This window comes from Macaca mulatta, chromosome 1, assembly GCF_049350105.2.
Source record: "Macaca mulatta isolate MMU2019108-1 chromosome 1, T2T-MMU8v2.0, whole genome shotgun sequence".
NCBI lineage: Eukaryota > Metazoa > Chordata > Mammalia > Primates > Cercopithecidae > Macaca > Macaca mulatta.
Genome location: NC_133406.1, coordinates 212501285 through 212524036, shown reverse-complemented (window position 1 = coordinate 212524036; position 22752 = coordinate 212501285). Strand labels below are relative to the sequence as shown.

Below are 22752 nucleotides of genomic sequence, written 5' to 3'. Positions count from 1 at the left end.
TGATCCCCTCATCCTTCACCCTCAAGCAGGCCCAGTGTCTGTTGTTCCCCTTCTAGTATCCATGTGTTCTTGGTTTAGCTCCCAACACTGTTATTACCTTTTTTATTTATTATAGCCATCATAATGGGTGTGAAGTGTTATTTCATTGTGACATTGATTTGCATTTCCTATAGGGCTAAAGATGTTAAAGATCTTTTCATATGCCTATTGACTGTATATCTTCTCTTATGAAATGTTTATATACATCCTTTGCCCATTTTTAAATTGGGTTGTCTTTGTTATTGAGTCATTGTTCTTTATGTATTCTACATATAGGTTCCTTATCAGATAGATGATTTGCAAAAATTTTCTCCCATTCTGTGTGTTGCCTTATCACTTTTTTGATGGTGTCCTTTGAAGCACAAAACTTTAAATTTTTTTCTTTTTCTTTTTTCTTTTTTGAGACCGAATCTTACTCTGTTGCCCAGGCTGGAGTTCAGTGGCATGTTCTGAGCTCACTGCAACTTTCGACTCCCAGGTTCAAGCGATTCTCATGGCTCAGCTTCCTGAGTAGCTGGGACTACAGGTGCAGGCCACCATGCCCAGCTGATTTTTGTATTTTTAGTAGAGACAGGGTTTCACCATGTTGGCCAGTCTGGTCTCAAACTCCTGACCTCAGGTGATCCACCCACCTCGGCCTCCCAAAGTGCTGGGATTACTGGCATGAACCACCATGCCTGACCCCAAGTATGTGTATTTCAATTTCACATTCGGTGACCAGGGAATGACCACCAGTTAGGAGTTCGAGATCAGCCTGGCCAACATGGTAAAACCCCGTCTCTACTAAAAATACAAAAATTGGCAGGGCATGGTGGCAGGTGCGTGTAATCCCAGGTACTCAAGAGGCTGAGGCAGGAGAATCACTCGAACCCAGGAGGTGGAGGTTGCAGTGAGCTGAGATTGCACCATTGCACTCCAGCCTGGGCAATGAGCGAAACTCAGTCTTAAAAAAAAAAAAGAGGCCAGGCGCGGTGGCTCAAGCCTGTAATCCCAGCACTTTGGGAGGCCGAGACGGGCGGATCACGAGGTCAGGAGATCGAGACCATCCTGGCCAACACGGTGAAACCCCATCTCTACTAAAAAAATACAAAAAAACTAGCTGGGCGCGGTGGCGGGCGCCTGTAGCTCTAGCTACTCTGGAGGCTGAGGCAGGAGAATGGCGTGAACCCGGGAGGCGGAGCTTGCAGTGAGCTGAGATCCGGCCACTGCACTCCAGCCGGGGCGACAGAGCAAGACTCCGTCTCAAAAAAAAAAAAAGAAAGAAAGAAAAAGAAAAAAATAATCTCACTAGCACAGAACTCAAATTTCTACCTATCTTAGTAAACAATCAAAAGCACATTTCACTTTATGCCTCAATTGACTGCTGGCCAACCATAACTTCTATAGCAGCTCTCACTTTGATACTCTCTAGTAAATTTAAGTTATATTTAAGGTTAATTTCAATTGAATTTAATTGTTTAATAAATTTGATTGATAAGATTATATTAAAATTTAGGTTATGTTTACTTAAGTGAAGCAAGGAGGTAAGTCGGAATGAAAACTTAGGTTTCCAGTACAAACCTATGGAGTTGTCATGTATTATTCTAGTTTATCATGTGGTCATGTTCTTTAGAATTTGTCACCAGGCTACTATGATAAAACTCAATTTACCAAATTCTTCAAGAATTAACTTGGTAATAAAGCTACAAAATTTATGAATCAGTACAGACTGCCCTCTTGTGTTCAAACTAAGGATGGATCTAATTGATGAACTAGGTAAAAACTACTCTTGAGGGGGAAAAAAAGCCAAGGTCCTAAAGAAATAATCTAAAGTCGTTAAAAGCAGAAAAATTCTGATCTTACAAGGTAATAAAGAGCAGTCTTCTCAAAGCAAGACAAAAGCTCTTAATCTGAGCCAGATGATTGCTAGTACCAGTAGCCTGTGAGCCACTGCGCCCGGCCCTATAACTGCATCTTACTCCCAAGTTTCTCCAATCATTCCTGTCCAGTAGGTTGTGATTTATAAAAAGCAGGCTCTGAATTGGAGTTTTGTATTTAGACTGTTAGGGAATGACCTTAGGATAAAAACCACAGGAGGAGTAGGAAGCTGGATAGGGCAGATTTGACACTTGTCTTGACTAGGGGTGCAGGAGGTTGTATATTATACTTAGTCAACTTTCATTTGAAACATTTTTTGTTTTATTTTCATACTTGAGTGGACAAACTTACAGCTTACTGAACCATCCTTCTGTGTCTAAAATAACTTCCATTTTCCTTAGGCAAAACCAATTTCCTTCTTCAAAGATGTTCCTCATGCCCTTTCTCAGGTGTTGTATTTTTCTTACAAAAAAACTTGCCTTTTTCCTTACACTCTCGTAAATTCAAAATGAGGATTGGAAAGGGAGCTTATTTGAGGAAACTGAGAATAATATATTTTAAGACAAAAATTAGCCTTAAATGTTTTATGATAATCTAATATTGTACATCTGTATCTCAATTCCCCTAAAATAACTCCCAGCCTGGCACAGTCGCAGGCTGTTGTAATCCTCAAGAGGCCGACGTGGGAGGATCACTTAAGCCCAAGAGTTAAAATCCAGTCTGGGCAACATAGGGAGCTCCTGTCTCAAAAAAAAAAACCCTACCATTTAATAAGTTGTACATTTCTATAATGTTCCACTTTTAAACTACGGTCAATGTTACTGAATTAGGATTATTTTTTTAAAAGCATAAAAGGTGGCCGGGCGCGGTGGCTCAAGCCTGTAATCCCAGCACTTTGGGAGGCCGAGGCGGGTGGATCACAAGGTCAGGAGATAAGACTATCCTGGCTAACATGGTGAAACCCCGTCTCTACTAAAAATACAAAAAACTAGCCGGGCGTGGTGGCGGGCGCCTGTAGTCCCAGCTACTTGGGAGGCTGAGGCGGGAGAATGGCATGAACCCGGGAGGCGGAGCTTGCAGTGAGCCGAGATCACGCCACTGCACTCCAGCCTGGGAGACACAGCGAGACTCCGTCTCAAAATAAATAAATAAATAAATAAATAAATAAATAAATAAATAAAAGCATAAAAGGTGATGGGGACTATATGTATTAAGTGTATCATTTACCTTTTTCTCTTTTTAGAAACAATATCTCATCTCCCTAAACTGGTTAATAGTGGCATGGAAGATCCATTTGGTGAGTATCACCTGCATTTTTCTTAGTAAATGACATTTCTGTTTTATCCTTACCTCCATTAAAGCTTTGAGAGTTAATTGGTTTTTTTCATGTTCAGTATGCTACTCTCCAGAATAATGGGTCTCAAACTTTTTGCTTCTATAAGGATCCAGTTATATACTTAATGATAGAGTGCCAATGACCTTTTGTTTATATGACATGTCTATTGATATTTGCTGTATTATAAATTAAACCTGAGAAACTTTAAAAATATTACTTTGTTTAAAAACATTGATAAACCCATTATATATTACACAAATAACATTTTTAATGAAAAAAATCAAGAACCATTTGACAAGTTAAAATGAGAAATTTAAATTTCTGTATCTTATCTGGGTGTGGTGGCTCACGCCTGTAATCCTAGCACCTTGGGAAGCTGAGGCAGGCAGATCACTTGAGGCTGGGAGTTCGAAACCAGCCTGGCCAACATGACAAAACCCCGTCTCTAAGAAAAATACAAAAATTTAGCTGGGCATGGTGGCACACACCTGTAATCCCAGCTACTCTGGAGGCTGAGGCACGAGAAACGCTTGAATCCAGGAAGCAGAGATTGCAGTGAGCTGAGATCTTGCCATTACGCTCCATCCTAGGCAACAGAGCAAGACTCTGTCTCAAAAAAAGAAAAATAAGTAAATAAATTTCTCTATCTTAATAATTCAGTAACTTATATATACTTCTCTTTGGTTGGAAATGTAGTTCTGCTCATATTTCAGGAACAAGTGTGCTTTGTAGTGCTTCATTAGTACTTGGCCAATGAAAGATAACGTGGAAGTGACTGGGCGCGATGGCTCATGCCTGTAATCCCAGCACTTTGGGAGGCCGAGATGAGCAGATCACTTGAGGTCAGGAGTTCGAGACCAACCTGGCTGACGTGGTGAAACCCCATCTCTACTAAAAATACAAAAATTAGCTGGGCGTGGTGGCGGGGGCCTGTAATCTCAGCTACTTGGGAGGGTGAGGCAGGAGAAACACTTGAGGACCGGAAGGCGGAGGTTGCAGTAAGCTGGGATCACACCACCGCACTCTAGCCTTGGCGACACAGGGAGACCCTGTCTCAAAAAAAAAGAAAATAAAAGAAAATAAAAAGATAACATGAAAGTAATCATAATAGGGCCGGGCGCGGTGGCTTAAGCCTGTAATCCCAGCACTTTGGGAGGCCGAGACGGGCGGATCACGAGGTCAGGAGATCGAGACCATCCTGGCTAACACAGTGAAACCCCGTCTCTACTAAAAATACAAAAAACTTAGCCGGGTGAGGTGGCAGGCGCCTGTAGTCCCAGCTACTCGGGAGGCTGAGGCAGGAGAATGGCGTGAACCTGGGAGGCGGAGCTTGCAGTGAGCTGAGATCCGGCCACTGCACTCCAGCCTGGGTGACAGAGCGAGACTCCGTCTCAAAAAAAAAAAAAAAAAAAAAAAAGAAAGTAATCATAATAGCAGGCATGTGTAATATATATGTGTGTGTGTGTCTATGTATATATATATATATATAATTTTTTTATTTTTTTATTTTTGGAGATAGTGTCTCACTCTGTCACCCAGGCTGGAGTGCAGTGGCACCATCAGAGCTCACTGCAGCCTTGACCTCCTGGGCTCAGGCAATCCTTTCAACTCAGCCTCCTGAGTAGCTGGGACTACAGGTGTGCACCCCTATGCCAGACTGATTTTTTTTTTTTTTGGTAGAGACAGGGCTTTGCCTTGTTGAGCAGGCACTTCTGCAATTCCTAGGCTCAAGGGATCCACCTGCCTTGGCCTCCCAAAGTGTTGGAATTACAGGCATGAGCCACTGCACCCAGCCTAATACTTCTAATTAAGTTTAGCCTGCGTATATTTCATCTAACAACATGAGTAAGGGAATGTAAGTCTAGATATACAAAGGTTTAATGTCTGCCTTTTTGGCGATAAAGTCATTTACTGTGTGTGGAACCCCTTTTTCTCTTTCTTTCTTTTCTTTCTGGTTTTTTTTTTTTTTTTTTTTTTGAGACAGAGTCTCGCTCTGTCGCCCAGGCTGGAGTGCAGTGGCGCGATCTCAGCTCACTGCAAGCTCCGCCTCCCGGGTTCACGCCATTCTCCTGCCTCAGCCTCCCGAGTAGCTGGGACTACAGGCGCTGCCACCACGCCCGGCTAGTTTTTTGTATTTTTAGTAGAGACGGGGTTTCACCGTGTTAGCCAGGATGGTCTCGATCTCCTGACCTCGTGATCCGCCCACCTCGGCCTCCCAAAGTGCTGGGATTACAGGCGTGAGCCACCGCGCCCGGCCCTTTTCTTTCTTTTCTTTCTTTTTTTTTTTTTTTTTAAGACTGGGTATCACTGTGTTGCCCAGGCTGGAGTTCAGTGGCTATTCACAGACGCAATCATAGCATGCTACATCCTTGAACTCCTGGGCTCAAGCAGTCTTCCTGCTTTAGTCTCCCACTGTGTTTGGATGTTAAGGGGTGAAGAAGACTGAGTTAAGAGGCTGTTGCATTCAGTATTAATTATGCATATTTCCCACGTAGCTAAGACTACAGGCGTACTCCACCACTCCTGGCCCTATTTTTAACTGATGCTTATTTCAAAGTGAGAGATATGTCTTAGGATATCACATTTTTTGAAACCATAACATTGACTAGGAAGACTAGTTAGGAAGTACTTTTCATTTTAAAATACACATTAGCAAAAAAGAAAAAAAAGAAATCAGAGGCAGTTTTACTGGTTTAATTTCAGCATGCTGGAGGAAGCATTCAATTCAAGCATTTTCTGATCCTTCATCACACGGAAAGAAGTCTGAATCCCTTTTTATGCCAGTGCAGCTTGAGGAAGTATAGTAAAAATACTACTATATAATACTCACTGAGATTAGGTTTTTTGGGCTACTGGTACTAGCAATCATCTGGCTCAGATTAAGAGCTTTTGCCTTGCCTTGAGAAGACTGCTCCTTATTACCTTGTAAGATCAGAATTTTTCTGCTTTTAGCAACCTTAAATGATTTCTTTAGGACCTTGGCTTTTTTTTCCCCTGGAAGAGTAGTTTTTAGGATTACACCTAGTTCATCAATTAGATCCATCCTTAGTTTGAACACAAGAGGGCAGTGTGTACTTAGTCATAAATTTTTTTTTTTTCTTTTTTTTTTTTCTTTTTTTTTTTGAGATGGAGTCTCGCTCTGTCGCCAGGCTGGAGTGCAGTGGCGCGATCTGGGCTCACTGCAACCTCCGCCTCCCGGGTTCAAGCAATTCTCCTGCCTCAGCCTCCTGAGTAGCTGGGACTACAGGCATATGCCACCACACCCGGCTCATTTTTTGTATTTTTAGTAGAGATGGGGTTTCACCATGTTGGCCAGGATGATCTCGAGCTCCTGACCTCGTGATCTGCCCGCCTTGGCCTCCCAAAGTGCTGGGATTATAGGCGTGAGCCACCGCGCCCGGCCACTTATTCACAAATTTGTAGCTTCATTACCAAGTTAAATCTTGAAGAATTTGGTAAATTAAGTTTTATCATAGTAGTCTCGTGACAAATTCAAAAGAACATGACCATATGATAAACTAGAATAATACATGACAACTCCATAGGTTTGTACTGGAAACCTAAGTTTTCATTCTGACTACCTCCTTGCTTCACTTAAGTAAACATAACCTAAATTTTAATATAATCTCATCAATCAAATTTATTGTTAAACAATTAAATTCAATTGAAATTAACCTTAAATATAACTTAAATTTTCTAGAGAGTATCAACGTGAAAGTTGCTATAGAAGTTATAGTTGGCCAGTAGTCAATTGAAGCATAAAGTGAAATGTGCTTTTGATTGTTTACTAAGATAGGTAGAAATTTGAGTTCTGTGCTAGTGAGATTATTTTTTTCTTTTTTTTTTTTCTTTTTTTTATTTGAGACGGAGTTTCACTCTTGTTACCCAGGCTGGAGTGCAATGGCACAATCTCACTTCACTGCAACCTCCACCTCCCAGGTTCAAGTGATTCTCCTGCCTCAGCCTCCTCCTGAGTAGCAGGGATTACTGGCACCTGCCACCACGCCCAGCTAATTTTTCTATTTTTAGTAAAGATGGGGTTTCACCATGTTGGCCAGGCTGGTCTTGAACACTTGACCTCAGGTGATCCACCCGCCTCAGCCTTCTAAAGTGCTGGGATTGTAGGCATGAGCCACCATGCCCGGCTGAGATTATTTTTTATTTTTTTGGTTTGTTTTTGGTTTTGGGGGGTTTTTTTGAGATGGAGTCTTGCTCTGTCATCCAGGCTGGAGTGATCTCAGCTCACTGCAACCTCTGCCTCCCGGGTTCAAGCAATTCTCCTGCCTCAGTCTCCCAAGTAGCTGGGACTACAGGCGCCTGCCACCATGCCCAACTAATTTTTGTATTTTTAATAGAGACGGGGTTTTGCCATATTGGCCAGGGTGATATTGAACTCCTGACCTCAGGTGATCCACCTGCCTTGGCTTCCCAAAGTGTTTGGATTACAGGTGTGAGCCAACACACCTGGCCTGAAATTATTTTTTTCTAAACACTTATTTAAATCTTAGAATTTATAAATTAACATTTATTCAATCATAATATGGATTTTAGAGAAAAACAGAAATGATTCATAGTTATATTTAACAACCAGTCTGCTCTGTCTCCATTTTTCCTTCTAAACGTTATACTGATTTTTTTCTTAGTTGTTTACTATACATATACATATGATAAGAATTTGGTGTACTCAGTGCCATTTGACAAAGAAAAGAATTGAGGATGTAAAATGAGTTTATTTCTTTTGGTGGAGTGAGAATTTTGTTATAATTAAGTTAGCTAATAATTAAGTAAAAATATTGAAAAAGAGATAAAAGACTACACATTGTGTACAGTGTACACTGCTTGGATGATGGTTGCACCAGAATCTCAGAAATCACCACTGAAGCACTTATTCATGTAACCAAATACTACCTGTTCCCCAAAAACCTATTGAAGTAAAAAATAACATAAAGAAAAGAAAAGACAAAAAAAACCCAGAAACCGCCCCCGCCCACCACCGCCGAAAGAAAGAAAGAATTATTTGTAGTATTCTGGAAATAAAAGTAGTGAGGGATTTTTACGAATAAAGTACTAGAAGGATAAACCTAAGGTCTCTAGGACCTTTTCTACCTGGACAGATACTTACACATTTCATTATATGATATTTAAATATCATGTTCGTTAATATCACTGTTGGTCTCATTGAAAAAAATGTTAAATGTTGGGAAGCTGTCAAGCTCACTCTGGATGTAAATTTTCCAAAATTGGAATTTCACTTGAAAGCTTGAATTCTGTCACTAGCAACAAATACTGTTAATTTTCGTTATTAGTGACAGGCTTACTTTTGAGAAAATGCCTGTCAGCTATCTAAGCTTGAATAACATAGCTTTTTGTTCAGTCTTTCAAGTAAAAATAGTATTCCATGAAGAAAACTCTCTAGTTCAGTTTGCAACTCAATTACACAAATGCCTTTCCTGGAGATAACCATCATACTTAGTATACAAATGTGCTTTATACATATTTCTGTTTCATCATATACAGTAATAAAAATATATGTACTGTCGGCCGGGCGCGGTGGCTCAAGCCTGTAATCCCAGCACTTTGGGAGGCCGAGACGGGCGGATCACGAGGTCAGGAGATCGAGACCATCCTGGCTAACACAGTGAAACCCCGTCTCTACTAAAAATACAAAAACTTAGCCGGGCGAGATGGCAGGCGCCTGTAGTCCCAGCTACTCGGGAGGCTGAGGCAAGAGAATGGCGTGAACCCGGGAGGCGGAGCTTGCAGTGAGCTGAGATCCGGCCACTGCACTCCAGCCTGGGTGACAGAGCGAGACTCCGTCTCAAAAAAAAAAAAAAAAAAAAAAAAAAAAAAAAATATGTATATATATATGTACTAAAGGGTTGATATTTATTAAAACTAATATTTTTTATTGCTTTATCAAGGACATTCTTAAAAATGAATTTATTTTTCACTATAACTGTGTAGTTATGAAGAATAGAATGATTTCTGCTACAGTTTGGTGCTGTTGCCTTGATTTGTGTTAAGGTGCTAACAGTTTTGCTCACCATTTCTTTTGTACAATCAGTGCAAGTGTCAACACAGTGGAAAAGGCAAATAATTTTTTTTTTTTTTTTTTTTTTTGAGACAGAGTCTCGCTCTGTCACCCAGGCTGGAGTGCAGTGGCGCAATCTCAGCTCACAGCAAACTCTGCTTCCCAGGTTCACGCCATTCTCCTGCCTCAGCCTACCAAGTAGCTGGGAGTACAGGCACCCGCCCCAAAGCCCGGCTAATTTTTTTGTATTTTTAGTAGAGACAGGGTTTCACCATGTTGGCCAGGATGGTCTTGATCTCCTGACCTCGTAATCCGCCTGCCTCGGCCTTCCAAAGTGCTGGGATTACAGGCGTGAGCCACTGCGCCTGGCCAATTTTTTTGTATTCTTATGTATTTAGTTTTACCTCTTGGACTTCTGAAAGGATCTCAGGGATCCCCAGAGATCAGCAGATTATACTTGCTTCATTTTCCTGATGTTCTTAGAGGCCCATCTATGGAAGTCATGAGTAAAGTTAAGACTTAATCATGGAGATTGTATTGGGCAGGGTTTCAGTGTGGACTAGGTCTTGGGCATTTGACAGAAATATGGTCAGAGGGAGTGATCAACTCTGTGGTTTCTCCTAAGCAGGAGTACCCTGCACCACTACCCCCCGGCTGCAGGAGGTGAGCAGTGGGCCAGTGAGCATTACAGTCTGAGCTCCACTTCCTGTCAGATCAGCAATTAGGTGGAACAATTTCATCCCAAACCACCCCAACACCCCTGTCTGTAGAAAAATTGTCTTCTATGAACCCGGTCCCTGGTGCCAGAAAGGTTGGGGACCGCTGGGTTAAAGAAACTTCTGTGGGGTGAAATGAGTGTCTGGAACTCATTAGGCAACCAAGTATGTTCAATAAAGAAATCCATAAGCATTTAGTCAAGATAGGCTGAGGGCCAGGCTCTCCTGGGTACTGTGTTCTTAGCTTTAAAAAGGATAAGTGGCAGCAGAGATATTGATGATGACGGCCTTCAATATGTCTCTTGAGTCACATGGCTCTAGTCTGTTCAGGTGGCCTTGCAGTCTGTAGAGGTGGTACGCGACTGTCATCCTGGGTTATCCAGTCTCCATTTTCCTGGCAACTTTGCTTCTTTCCTGTGTTAGCTCCTTTGTTTCCTAAACCCTCATGTCTTCCTCTGTCTTGGTTGCCAGTAGCTTCTTGATGTTGAACCTCCTGGAATAATTAGTTCATTTCTTTTTCCTTTAGATATGTTTCCTGCAAGATTTATTCAACTTTATCTTCTACTTTTATTACATTTTTCTTTTCTACTATTAGTTTTTGATCTCCAGGAGGTCTTTTTTAAGTCTCTGAATGTTTCTTTTTATAATATCCTTTCATTCTTTCAACTGATTTTCCTTGCCCTGCATAGTCTCTTTTTTTCCTAACATTGTTTTTAAATATTGATTGATTTCTTTTATGTTAGGGTTTTTCTCTGATGTCTAGTAATAATTAGCTGTCTGCTGATGATTAAAAGTGAGGGACTAAATAGTCAGTTAGAAGCTTTAAATGCATAGGCAGGTTGCCTTGGGTGAGCTTCTTGGCTTTATTGTTGATGAATATTCTCATACCAGTATCAGGGTCTAAGAGGCACAGTCTTCCCACTGTGTTTTGATGGTAAGGGGTGAAGAAGGCTGAGTAAAGAGGCTGCTGCATTCAGCATTAATTACGCATATTTTCACTTAATTATCTTCCATTTTAAAATTTTATTTATGTTTGTATTTTGTTTTTATTTTTTGAGATAGAGTCTTGCTCTGTTACCCAGGCTAGAGTGCAGCGGCGCCATCTCAGCTTACTGCAACCTCTGCCTCCCTGGTTCAAACGATTCTCCTGGCCTCAGCCTCCCGAGTAGCTGGGATTACAGGCACCCACCACCGCCGGGCTAATTTTTGTAGTTTTAGGGTTTCACCATGTTGGCCAGGCTGGTCTTGAACTCCTGACCTCAGGTGATCTGCCTGCCTCGGCCTACCAAAGTGCTGAGATTACAGGCATGAGCCTCTGCACCTGGCCTTTTTATTTTTCATTTCATTTTTATTTATTTTGAGTTGGAGTCTTCCTCTGTCTCAAAAAAAAAAAAAAAAAAAAAGGCATTGCAACCTCAACCTCCTGAGCTCAAGCAATCCTTCCACCTCAGCCTCCCAAGTAGCTGGGACTATAGGCACGTACCACCATGCCTGACTAATTTTTTTACTTTTTGTAAAGATGCGGTCTCCCTATGTTGCCCAGGCTAGTCTTGAACTCCTGGGCTCAACTGATCCTCCCATCTCGGCCTCCCAAAACGTTGAGAGTGCAGGCATGAGCTATTGCACCCAATCCCTTCCATTTTTTGTACCATATCCCTAACATAAGTTGCCTTTTGTGACCGCATTCCAGAAACCATTTGCTTTACACTTTCTTGGAAAACAGATTCCAAAATTCCACCAGGGTTAGTGTAGGACAGACATTGAAGATCATGGAGCAGGGAAAGTGATAGAGGAATCAAACAGCTTTTACCTTGCTTCTCCTGATTTTAGGTCACCTCCCTTTCATCTCATTTCAGAGACCTGGATAAAATACAATGAATATATTACTTGTTAACCTGTATTGGTGTATACTACCAGTTAAAAGAAAAAATTGGCCGAGCGGGGTGGGTCACACCTGTAATCCCAGCATTTTGGGAGGCCAAGGCGGGCGGATCACGAGGTCAGGAGATCGAGACCATCCTAGCTAACACGGTGAAACCCTGCCTCTACTAAAAAATACAAAAAACTAGCCAGGCGAGGTGGTGGGCGCCTGTAGTCCCAGCTACTCGGGAGGCTGAGGCAGGAGAATGGCATAAACCCGGGAGGCGGAGCTTGCAGTGAGCTGAGATCCGGCCACCGCACTCCAGGCTGGGCGACAGAGCGAGACCCTGTCTCAAAAAAAAAAAAAGAGAGAGAAAGTTAGGCTGGGCGCGGTGGCTCACCCCTGTAATCCTAGCACTTTGGGAGGCCGAGGTGGGCGGATCACCTGAGCTGAGGAATTTGAGACCAACCTGGGCAACACAGTGAATCCCCGTCTCTACTAAAATACAAAAATTTACCTGGGCGTGATGGCGTGCACCTGTAGTCCCAGCTACTCGGGAGGCTAAGGCAGGAGAATTGGTTGAACCCGGGAGGCAGAGGTTGCGGTGACCCAAGATCATGCCACTCCACTCCTGCCTGGGCGACAGAGCGAGACTCTCTCAAAAAAAAAAAAAAAAAAAGAAGAAGAAGAAGAAAGGAAAGATTAATGACTACACTGTACGTAAGTACTGAGTGAAGGAAGGATCCAGAGAGGATGTGCATAGAATTTGTGCTACTATGATGCTCCACACCCCACTACTTTCAAAAATAGCTAATTCCTGCTTCTGCTTTCTTCCTCCCTTTTCAACTGTTTATAGAGTTAACAGTCACTCTTCCAACAGCATGCCAGAATAAAAGGGACTGAAACCCTGGCATATCACTTATTTAAAAATACTGAGTTATGACTTCCTTCTAAAGATTTTTGAGGTGGAGGAGGATCTACATACTAATTGCCTTCCCAAAATGTTTTAAATCATCTGAATACTTCATTAAGTTTCTATATACCCTCTCTTGTATAAATATGAACATGACGTGTCGAAAATTTTTTTGGGTGTGTGTTTGATGATTGTTTAATGAGATATGGATTATCAGTTTGCATTCTGAACTTAAAGCTAGTTGCAAAGGCTTTATTCATATGCATGACATTCTGGAAACAAATTTATAAGATAATACCTCCTTTTGATTAGAATTTGTATCATATAGGAAATAGGAGAAGCAGTTTGTTAAGGTAGCAAATAGAATTTATTATTTCCTAAACAAAGTCAATTATTTTTTTCTTATTCTGTATCTGAATTTATAAATTATTATTATGATGCTATAAAGGAGTTTTTTTCTAGCTGTTTAAGAACGTTTGCCAAGGAGCCAAACTCAAGACATAATGCACTTCAAAGTTCATGGGAAAACATTTTTGATGTTATGTTGTTACCACTTGAAGCTCAAAATATGCCAGTAACATAGTCCTTCCCTCCCTCCCCTTTAAGAATGAAAGACAAAATGCAAGCTTAATTAGTTTTGACATCCTTGGGGTGTAGGAGATAAATTCCTCCAGTATTATGTGATGCCAAAAATGATGCTAGTTCCATTTTTTCTCCTAGTGGTCTTGATGAGAAATTTAATATAGCATTATTATAAATATATATTAAATATCCTCTGTCATCTTATTTCCTAAAGGAGTATAAACTTATGGAGGTCAACATCTTTTTACTGTTACATCCTACCCACCGCCCAGTAGTAAACACACAATACATATCTGTATGTGTTTCTTCCAGTGGTTTAAATTTTTCTGCATAAGATAGAATTACCAATCTTAAGGAAAATAGAGTACACAGACACCAAATTCTGTGAACTTGAATAACAGATGTTATGTAATTATTTTTTCTGTAAGTAGAAAAAGATGAGCTGTAGTAGTAGTAGTATACAAGCCTGGAAAGGCAGTAATGCTGACATTCTGTACTATTGCCTGTGTCCTCTCACCACTTTTTATCACTTCTGACTATGCCTTACTCCTAGAAAATCATATCAAGTGGGATAGGTTGACTAAATGCATGGACTGATTTCCATCTGAATTTATTGCTGCAAACTGAGCCCTTATCAGTGTGTCATGCACCCTGCACAGACGATGATGTATGTCATACAAATGTTTTCTTCCAGTCTGTGGCTTGTCTGTTTGTTTTCAGAGGCTTTTAAAGTAATGCAATCCAATTTAATCTATTTTGTCTTTTATGGTTCATAATTTTTGTGTTTTCTTGAAGAAATCTTTGCTTAACCAAAGTTCACAGAGGTTTTCCTCTATTTTTTTTCTTTATGATGTTTATAGTTTTGGGTTTTATTTTAAGTCATTGATTCTTTTTGAGTTAATTTTTAGATATGGTACAAAGTTGGAAATATTCTCCTTTGTCCACTGAATTACCTTGACACCCTGTTGAATTCCTGATAAAATGGGTAATTTTCTTTTTCTTTTTCTTTTTTTTTTTTTTTTGCTGGTCCCACTTCCTTCGCCCCAAAATGGATAATTTTCTAGGAAAATATAATTTGCCAAAGTGACTCAAGAAATAAAAATCCTATGTAGACTAGTGTTAAAATGTGATTAGGCCAGGGGTTTTATGGACAATTTAATTCATATTGATGAAGCAGGTCATTGCAGTAGTCCCTCCTTATCTATGGGGGTTATACCAAGACCAATACTGCTAGTGGATCCCTGAAATCATGGATAATACTGAACCCCAGTACGTACTGTTTTTTCCTATACATACATACATACATATATATACCTGCTATAAAGTTGGGATTATAAATTAGGCACAGTAAGAATTTAATAATAACTAATAATAAAATGGAACAAATAAGTAAAACAAGGATTACTTGAACACAAGCACTGCAATACCGCCACAGTTGATATGGCAACTGAGATGGCTGCTAAGTGATTAACAGGCAGTGAAACACATACGGTGTGGATATGCTGGACAAGGAGATGGATGATTCACACCTGGGCAGGACAGAGCAGGATGGCATGAGATTTCATCATGATACTCAGAGTGGCACATGATTTAAAACTTACAAGTTATTTATTTCTAGAAATTTTCCATATTTTATCTTTGGACTGTGGTCAACCACAAGTAACTGAAACTGCAGAAAGTGAAACTGCAGATAAGAGGGGACAGCTCTATAAAGCTATATCAATCAGTATAGCAGAGAAAAAGAAAGTATACCTGTTTATTTTATAAAGTTGGCAAAATCTTAATAACTAAAAACTGACAGGCTGGGCACAGTGGCTCATGCCTCCAATCTCAGTCCTTTGGGAGGCCCATACGGGAGGATTGCTTGAGCCCAGGAGTTCAAGAACAGCCTAGGCAACATTGGGAGACCCTGTTTCTACAAAAAAAAAAAAAAAAGAGCCACAAGAACCTTTTAAAAAGTTAGCCAGGTTTGCTGGCGCACATCTATAGTCTCAGCTGTTTGGGAGGCTCAGGTGGGAGCATTGCTTAGCCCAAGAGGTCAAGGCTGCAGTGAAATGAGATTGTGCCAGTGCACTCCAGCCTGGAGGACAGAGCAAGACCCTATCTCTAAATAAATAAATAAATAAATAAATAAATAAATAAATACTGACAAAGACAGTGTAAAAATACATTTGTCCAGCTGGGTGTGGTGGCTCACTCCTATCCCAGCACATTGGGAAGCCAAGGCAGGCAGATCACCTGAGGTCAGGAGTTTGAGACACCCTGCCCAACATGGCAAAACCCTGTCTCTACTAAAAATACAAAAAAAAAAAAAAAAATAGCTGGGCATGGTGGCAGGCACCTCTGTAACCCCAGCTACTTGGGAGGCTGAGGCAGGAGAATCATCTGAACCTGGGAGGCAGAGGTTGCAGTGACCCAAGATTGCACCACTGCACTCTGGCCTGGGTGACAGAGCAAGACTCTGTCTCAAAAAACAAAACAAAATAAAACAAACAAAAAAATACATTTGTTCTATTCCACTTAATACAACTGTAGAAAGTCTATATAAATTACATGTAGATTAAATCCAACAAATCATTGTTTTTTTCTTATTACAAAAACAATATGTATTTCTTTGAGAAAAATGAGAAAATATGGCATAAAGGAGAAAATTTTAAGGCCAGATACAATGGCTCACACCTGTAATCTCAGGACTTTGGGAGGCTGAGGCGGTGGATCACCCGAGGTCAGGAGTTTGAGACCAGCCTGGCTAATATGGTGAAACCCTGTCTCTACTAAAAATCCAAAAATTAGCCGGGCATGGTGGCATGCGCCTATAGTCCCAGCTACTTGAGAGGCTGAGACAGGAGAATTGCTTGAACCCTGGAGGTGGAGGTTGCAGTGAGCTGAGATTGTGCCACTGTACTCCAGCCTGGGTGACAGAGTGAGACTCCATCTCAAAAAATAAAAAAAAGGAGAAAAATTTAAATCATTTGACCTTTCTATCCATTGATAATTACTAATAACATTTTGATATATCTACTTTTATGATTTTTTTAAGGAAGTTATCTATGTACAGTAGTTACATTTTTTTAACATGCCAATTTATAGCTGTTTTTTGCTTGTTTGTTTGGTGCCCACCACCATGCTCAGCTAAATTTTTTGTATTTTTAGTAGAGACAGCGTTTCACCATGTTGGCCAGGCTGGTCTCGAACTCCTGACCTTAAGCGATCCACCCGCCTTGGCTTCCCAAAGTGCTAGGATTACAGGCGTGAGCCACTGTGGCTGGCCTGCTTTTTTGCCCATTTGATATGTCAAATCTATAAATATATTGAAAGAATATGACCCAAGAGGATTTATTGCAATATCTAAGGGTTATATATATTGTCACTTTACATATATATACACACACATAAAGTGTAAATGTATATGTGTATATATACAGTGTAAAAAATATATATAAAGTGATTATGTGTGTATATATATTTGTGTGTGTGCATATATATGTGTGTATATATATACACACACACACTTTTTTTGAGATGAAGTCTCACTCTGTCGCCCAGGCGGGAGTACTGGCGATAGAGGTGGGAGTACTCGATCTCAGCTCACTCAAACCTCTGCCTCCTGGGTTCAAGCGATTCTCCTGCTTCAGCCTGCCAAGTAGCTGGGACTATAGGTGAGCGGCCACCATACCTGGCTAATCTATAAATAGTTACAAATTATTACCTTGATAGGTCAAAAACTAGAACAAAAATGATATGCTTGCTTATCTTTGTAGATGAGAAAATTCAACTCTTCTAGTTAAAAGCTTTAGTTACCCTAGGAATAGGATAATTTATTTTTATTCTTAAATATTTAAATAATAGTGACGCTGGCATTTCTACCAAATTGATTTAAAAACTGATAACATTAAGACACATTTTATAAAGTAAAACTTATTAGGTAAAGTCTCCTTTGACCACCTTTGTCTAGTGACAACCCATACATACCATGAATGTTGTATATATCCTTCTAGTTCATTTTTTTCTGTTACAACATTGCTTACATACTTTGATAGGATCAAGACCAGTTCTCTAGACCAGGTGCAGTGGCTCACACCTGTAATCCCAGTGCTTTGGGAGACTGAGGCAGGCAAATCATCTGAGCGCAGCCTGAGCAACATTGTGAAACCCCAGCTCTACAAATAATAGAAAAATGAACTGGGAGTGGTCTCGCAGTCCTGTGGTGCCAGCTACTCAGGAGGCTGGGAGGATCACTTGTTCCCAGGAGATTGAGGCTGCAGTAAGCCATTGATATGGTTAGGCTTTGTCTTCCCACCCAAATCTCATCTTGAATTGTAAACCCCATAATCCCTATAATCCCCACATGTCAAGGTAGAGACCAGGTGGAGGTAATTGAATTATGGGGGCAGTTTGCCCCATGCTGTTCTCATGATATTGAGTTCTCACAAGATCTGATAGTTTTACAAGGAGCTCTTCCCCCTTCACTTGGCCCTTCTCCTTCCTGCCACCTTGTGAAGAAGATGCCTTGCTTCTCCTTCACCTTCCACCGTTATGGTAAGTTTCCTGAGGCCTCCTCAACCATACTGAACTGTGAGTCAATTAAACCCCTTTCCTTTATAAATTACCCAGTCTTGGACAGTTCTTTATAGCAGTGTGAGAACAAACTAATACAAGCCATGATTGTGTCACTGCACTCCAGCCTGGGTGACAGGTTGAGACCCTGTCTCAAAAAAAAAAGAGGATTGTTAGCTATAGAAAATCTAAAGGAGTTGAGTAATTTACAATAACAACCCAAATTATAAAATACCTAGGAGTGATCTCAGCAACATAGCCTATATGATAAAACTAGAAGTGTGCTGTAGATAAGTAAATTAGATCCATTATGTCAAGTAATGGGAAAAACTGGAAAAATTATTGGTGTCATTCCTAAATTTATTATATAGGTTTAATACAACATTAATAGTTGAAGAGAACTTACATTTGCTTTTGATATTTGACAAAGCGATTATCAAATATAACTTAGAAAAAAATTAAAGCTAAGAAGTTAGCAAACTCCCCTTTTTAATTGGTTTATGATGCCAGTTTGGTCACACTAAGTTTTGTAAGGTCTTGGGTGCATTTTTGGACTTTATGTTCTTTTCCATAGAACAATTTGTCAGTTTTTGTACCAGTTCTACAATGTGTTTATTACTGCAGTCAAAACAGCCTCACTGGCTGGCTTCTGCATGTCCTATCATGTTCAAAATGACCTTTCATGATCAGAGCTTTGAGTTGACCCAAAGGCAGGGTAATTTTTACAAGATTACTGTTTGAAACATCAATGAAACCAGAGCACATGGGCATGTTCACATATACACACACACATACACACTCACATGCTATAATTGAGGCTTCCACTGAATGAAGGTAATGGTAGTATAATGGACCATCTTGTAGATGGTGCTGATGGCCTTTGATCCTCATTGAAGATTTCATGGGGCTTTTTTTGTTGTTGTTGTTGATTCCTCATCAAACCAGTGTTTATCTTGCGGTAGCCAGAGTAACGTCATATCAGATTGTAATCTATAGCTATAGCTTTCCTTTTTATTATTGCATAAAAAGATTAATACTATATTTGACCTCTTTAAGAATTTTAAAATTTCTTATTTAGGTTTCCTTTGATGCTGCTATATTCTTTGTTTCTTTTCATTGATTTCTTAAAACTAATTTAGATGCTGTAAAAGGTAGGCCTGGCTGCTTTATTTTGTCCATTTCCCCGCACAGGGTGAGTCAGTCTTTTCGTCACTTCAGTTTAGAGCTCAGTAATCAAAGGGCACAAATAGCAAGAAGGCTTAAGAATTATATCTTAAATAGTACAAGACAAAAGTGGAACCAAAGAAGGACATTCCTGCTAGGATAGGGAACTTGGCTTAATACTGAAGGTGTGTATTTGTTTAGTTCTAGTTATAATCTCATAATGAATCCAGGATACATGGCTTAATGTTGGTTTCAATGAAGGCCAGTTACTATCCTAACCCTACCCCAAAGGTGAATGATGGATGGATGTATGATTGACTGACTGAATGACACTGATTCATTCAATAAAGTTTTGTTGGCTCACTGCCCTAACTGCCATGCAGAAAAAAATGAGTAAGTTACATTTTCAGCTCTCAAAGAGGAGATTGAGAACTTTTAATGTGAGACAGAGTGAAGTGATTTTATACAGATAAAAATACTTGTGTTATTGGAATTTCCTGCCATGTTATTCAGCACGATTTGTACTTGTGGAAATATTAAAACTTAATTGTATAGCATGTATAGTCAGCCTTCTGTTTCTGAGGGTTTCACATCCATGGATTTAACCAACCACAGATTGAAAATACTTGGGGAAAATTAATAATTATATAACAATAAATGGTAATGCAATTTTTTTCAATACAGTATAAAAACTTTACATCACATTTACAGTGTTAGGTATTATAAATAATTTAGAGAAGACTAAGTATTATGGAGGATGTGTATAGGTTATAAGTAAACACTTTGCCACTTTATATAAGGGACTTAAGCATCCATGGATTTTGGTGTCCAAGGAGAGTCCTGGAACCAATCCCCCTTGGATACTGAACGATGACTGTATTTCCCTTCTTTTCCTTTACTTATTTTTAAGGCTAGTCAAATGAAGCAGTGGGAGGGGAGAAGGAACAAATAAATCTGTAAGTGGTTGTGATCAATTAGTTGTAAACCACACTGCTTCTGACCAGCCTGTATTTCTTTCTCTATATCTATGTTCTTTAAACAGTTTAGTGGCAGTTTCTTTAGGGCAAGTTTTTTTGTTTTACTGTGTTTGTTTTGTATCTAAAAAGAGAATTTGGTGACCATGGGGAAATAGGTAAAAAATAGAGACTTCTTTTCTTTTGAGACAGAGTCTTGCTCCAGGCTGGAGTGCGGTGGTGCCATCTCAGCTCCCTGCAGCCTTCACCTCCCGGGTTCAAGCAATTCTCCTGCCTCAGCCTCCCAAGTAGCTGTGCCACTGAGCCCAGCTAATGTTTTTATAGTTTTAGTAGAGATGGGGTTTCCCCATGTTGACCAGGCTAGTCTCAAACTCCTGACCTCAAGTAATCCGCCTGCCTCAGTCTCCCAAATTCCTGGGATTACAGGCGTGAGCCACCACACCCGGCCTAAAACTAGAGACTTCTTAACTACCTTAGAGAGTATACACAGGGCTGGGTGTGGTGGCTCATGCCTGTAATCCCAGCACTGTAGGAGGTGGGAGGATCCCTGAGCCCAGGAGTTCAAGACCATTCTGGGGCAGCATGACAAGACCTTGTTTTGACAAAAAAATAAACAAAATTAGCCAGGTGTGGTGGTGCATGCCTGTAGTCCTAGCTACTTAAGAAGCTAAGATGGGAGGATTGTTTAAGCCAGGGAGGTCGAGGCTGCAGTGAGGCGTGATCACGCCACTATACTCCAGCCTGGGCAACAGAGTGAGATCCTGCCTCAAATAAATAAATGAGTAAATAAATATCTTGCACTCTCATAAAACATATTTGTACATTGCTAATAATAATGCTCCAAGTAGCATAAGTATGGTTAAAAGGTTATATAAACCTGTGCTTCAGTAATTTTGGGTTTCTAATGAAAGACTAGGGCTAGAGAGTTTTTGTTGTATATCCAGGTTTATGGTGTAGCAAAGGATGGAGACTCAGATCCAGATTACTTAGATATGAATCCTAACTTTTCCGGTTTTTACCTTAGACCAGTTTACTCCTATGTGACTCAGTTTCCTCATATAAAATGGGGATAATAAATGCCGTCTTTCTCATAGACTTGTAAGAATTAGACAAGTTAGTATGTGTAAAATATTTAGAACAATCGTTGGGATTATAACACATGTTCGATTCATGTTAGCTATTATTATTAATAGATAATTGGGAGAAAGAATACTTGGGAAGTTGAATTTAGTTTATTTTCTAAGTTTTAGCTTTCTTCAAATCTTTTCTTTTTTTTTTGAGATAGAGTCTCACTCTGTCGACCAGGCTGGAGTGCAGTGGCACGATCTCGGCTCACTGCAGTCTCCGCCTCCTGGGTTCAAGCGATTCTCCTGCCTCAGCCTCCCGAGTAGCTGGGATTACAGGCGCCCGCCACTACGCCCAGCTAAATTTTTGTATTTTTGGTAGAGACGGGGTTTCACCATGTTGGCCAGGCTTGTCTCGAGCTCCTAACCTTGTGATTCACCCATCTCGGCCTCCCAAAGTACTGGGATTATAGGTGTGAGCCTCTTCAAATCTTTTCACACATAACAGAGTAGATAAATTTGAACTTAACTTTATTTTATTTATGTTCTAATTTTTCAGATAGCAGTTTTTACCATTTAGGGAAATGATTAGAAACTAGGAAACATAAATCAAGGAGAGAAGAAACAGAGACCAGAAATCAACTTTGAGTGATTAAAAACTGGTAGTGCTGCAGTTTTGTCCTTCTAAGTGTTTCTGATAGGAATTAGAAAAGCAGAACTATTTTTAAAAATTATTAATTAATTTATTTATTTATATTTTTGAGACAGGGTCTCACTCTGTTGCCCAGACTGGAGTATAATGGTGTGAACACGGCTCGCTGCAGCCTTTACCTCCTGGGTTCAAGTGATCCTCCTGCCTCAGCCTCCCATGTAGTTGGAACTACAGGCATATGGCCACCACTCCCGACCTTGTTGCCCAGACTGGTCCCCACCTCCTGAGCTCAAGCGATCTTCCCACCTCAGCCTTCCAAAGTGCTAAGATTACAGGCATGAGCCACCATATCCAGCTGAAGAGCTATTTTTATTTATTTTTATTTTTAAATTTTATTTATTTATTTTTTTTAGACGGAGTCTCTCTCTGTCACCCAGGCTGGAGTGCAGTGGCACCTTCTCAGCTCACTGCAAACTCCGCCTCCTGGGTTCAAGCGATTCTCCTGCCTCAGCCTTCCAAGTAGCTGGGACTACAGGTGTGTGCTACCACGCCCCGCTAATTTTTTGTATTTTTAGTAGAGACAGAGTTTCACTGTGTTAGCCAGGATGGTCTCAAACTCCTGATCTCGTGATCTGCCTGCCTTGGCCTCCCAGAGTGCTGGGATTACAGGGGTGAGCCACCAAGCCTGACAACAACAAAGTGCTTTTGAATTACTGGCTTGAACAGGTTTGATAGAAACACTATTTATATAGTAATTCTAGTTCTTCTTAGGAATTTTTATTGAATCGTAGTGTAACTAGATGTTCATTACTGAGAATTTTTATTTAGTAGAGAATGAAGGCTATATTCTCCTATACATGTACTGGAAAACAATATTGTTTAAGGAGATTTCTTGTTAGGAATTTCTGCATAACTTTTACAAATGTTATAGCTAGCTGTCATCAGACACATACTGTGTTCCCACTGGATATCTAGTGTTGGTAATATTCAGGTTTCTTTCTCACTC

At 40.3% G+C, this 22752-nt stretch overlaps 1 protein-coding gene and 3 long non-coding RNA genes across 40 annotated transcripts in view; 2 read left to right on the top strand and 2 right to left on the bottom strand.

Annotated features, from left to right (window-relative positions):
- Positions 1-22752, top strand: part of PHACTR4 (phosphatase and actin regulator 4) — a 145288-nt gene that overhangs the window by 35047 nt on the left and 87489 nt on the right. For 33 of the 37 annotated variants that reach the window (XM_015132961.2, XM_077965770.1, XM_077965774.1 and 30 more), the window contains one exon: positions 3140-3193. In XM_015132961.2, the coding sequence (XP_014988447.1) occupies positions 3178-3193 (16 nt within the window). In that variant the 5' untranslated portion in view covers positions 3140-3177. Of the gene's footprint in view, positions 1-3139; positions 3219-22752 lie in introns of all 37 variants that reach the window. The other 4 variants (XM_077965838.1, XM_077965935.1, XM_077965809.1 and 1 more) reach the window with 1 other exon arrangement.
- Positions 7055-8154, top strand: LOC144334739 (uncharacterized). Its single transcript, XR_013404909.1, has 2 exons — positions 7055-7177; positions 7505-8154. It is a non-coding gene; the product is annotated as an uncharacterized LOC144334739 (long non-coding RNA).
- Positions 9356-10423, bottom strand: LOC144334760 (uncharacterized). Its single transcript, XR_013404955.1, has 2 exons — positions 9624-10423; positions 9356-9497 (listed from the first exon to the last, which is right to left on the bottom strand). It is a non-coding gene; the product is annotated as an uncharacterized LOC144334760 (long non-coding RNA).
- Positions 11001-12537, bottom strand: LOC144334743 (uncharacterized). The gene is made up of 2 exons (XR_013404930.1): positions 12394-12537; positions 11001-11126 (listed from the first exon to the last, which is right to left on the bottom strand). It is a non-coding gene; the product is annotated as an uncharacterized LOC144334743 (long non-coding RNA).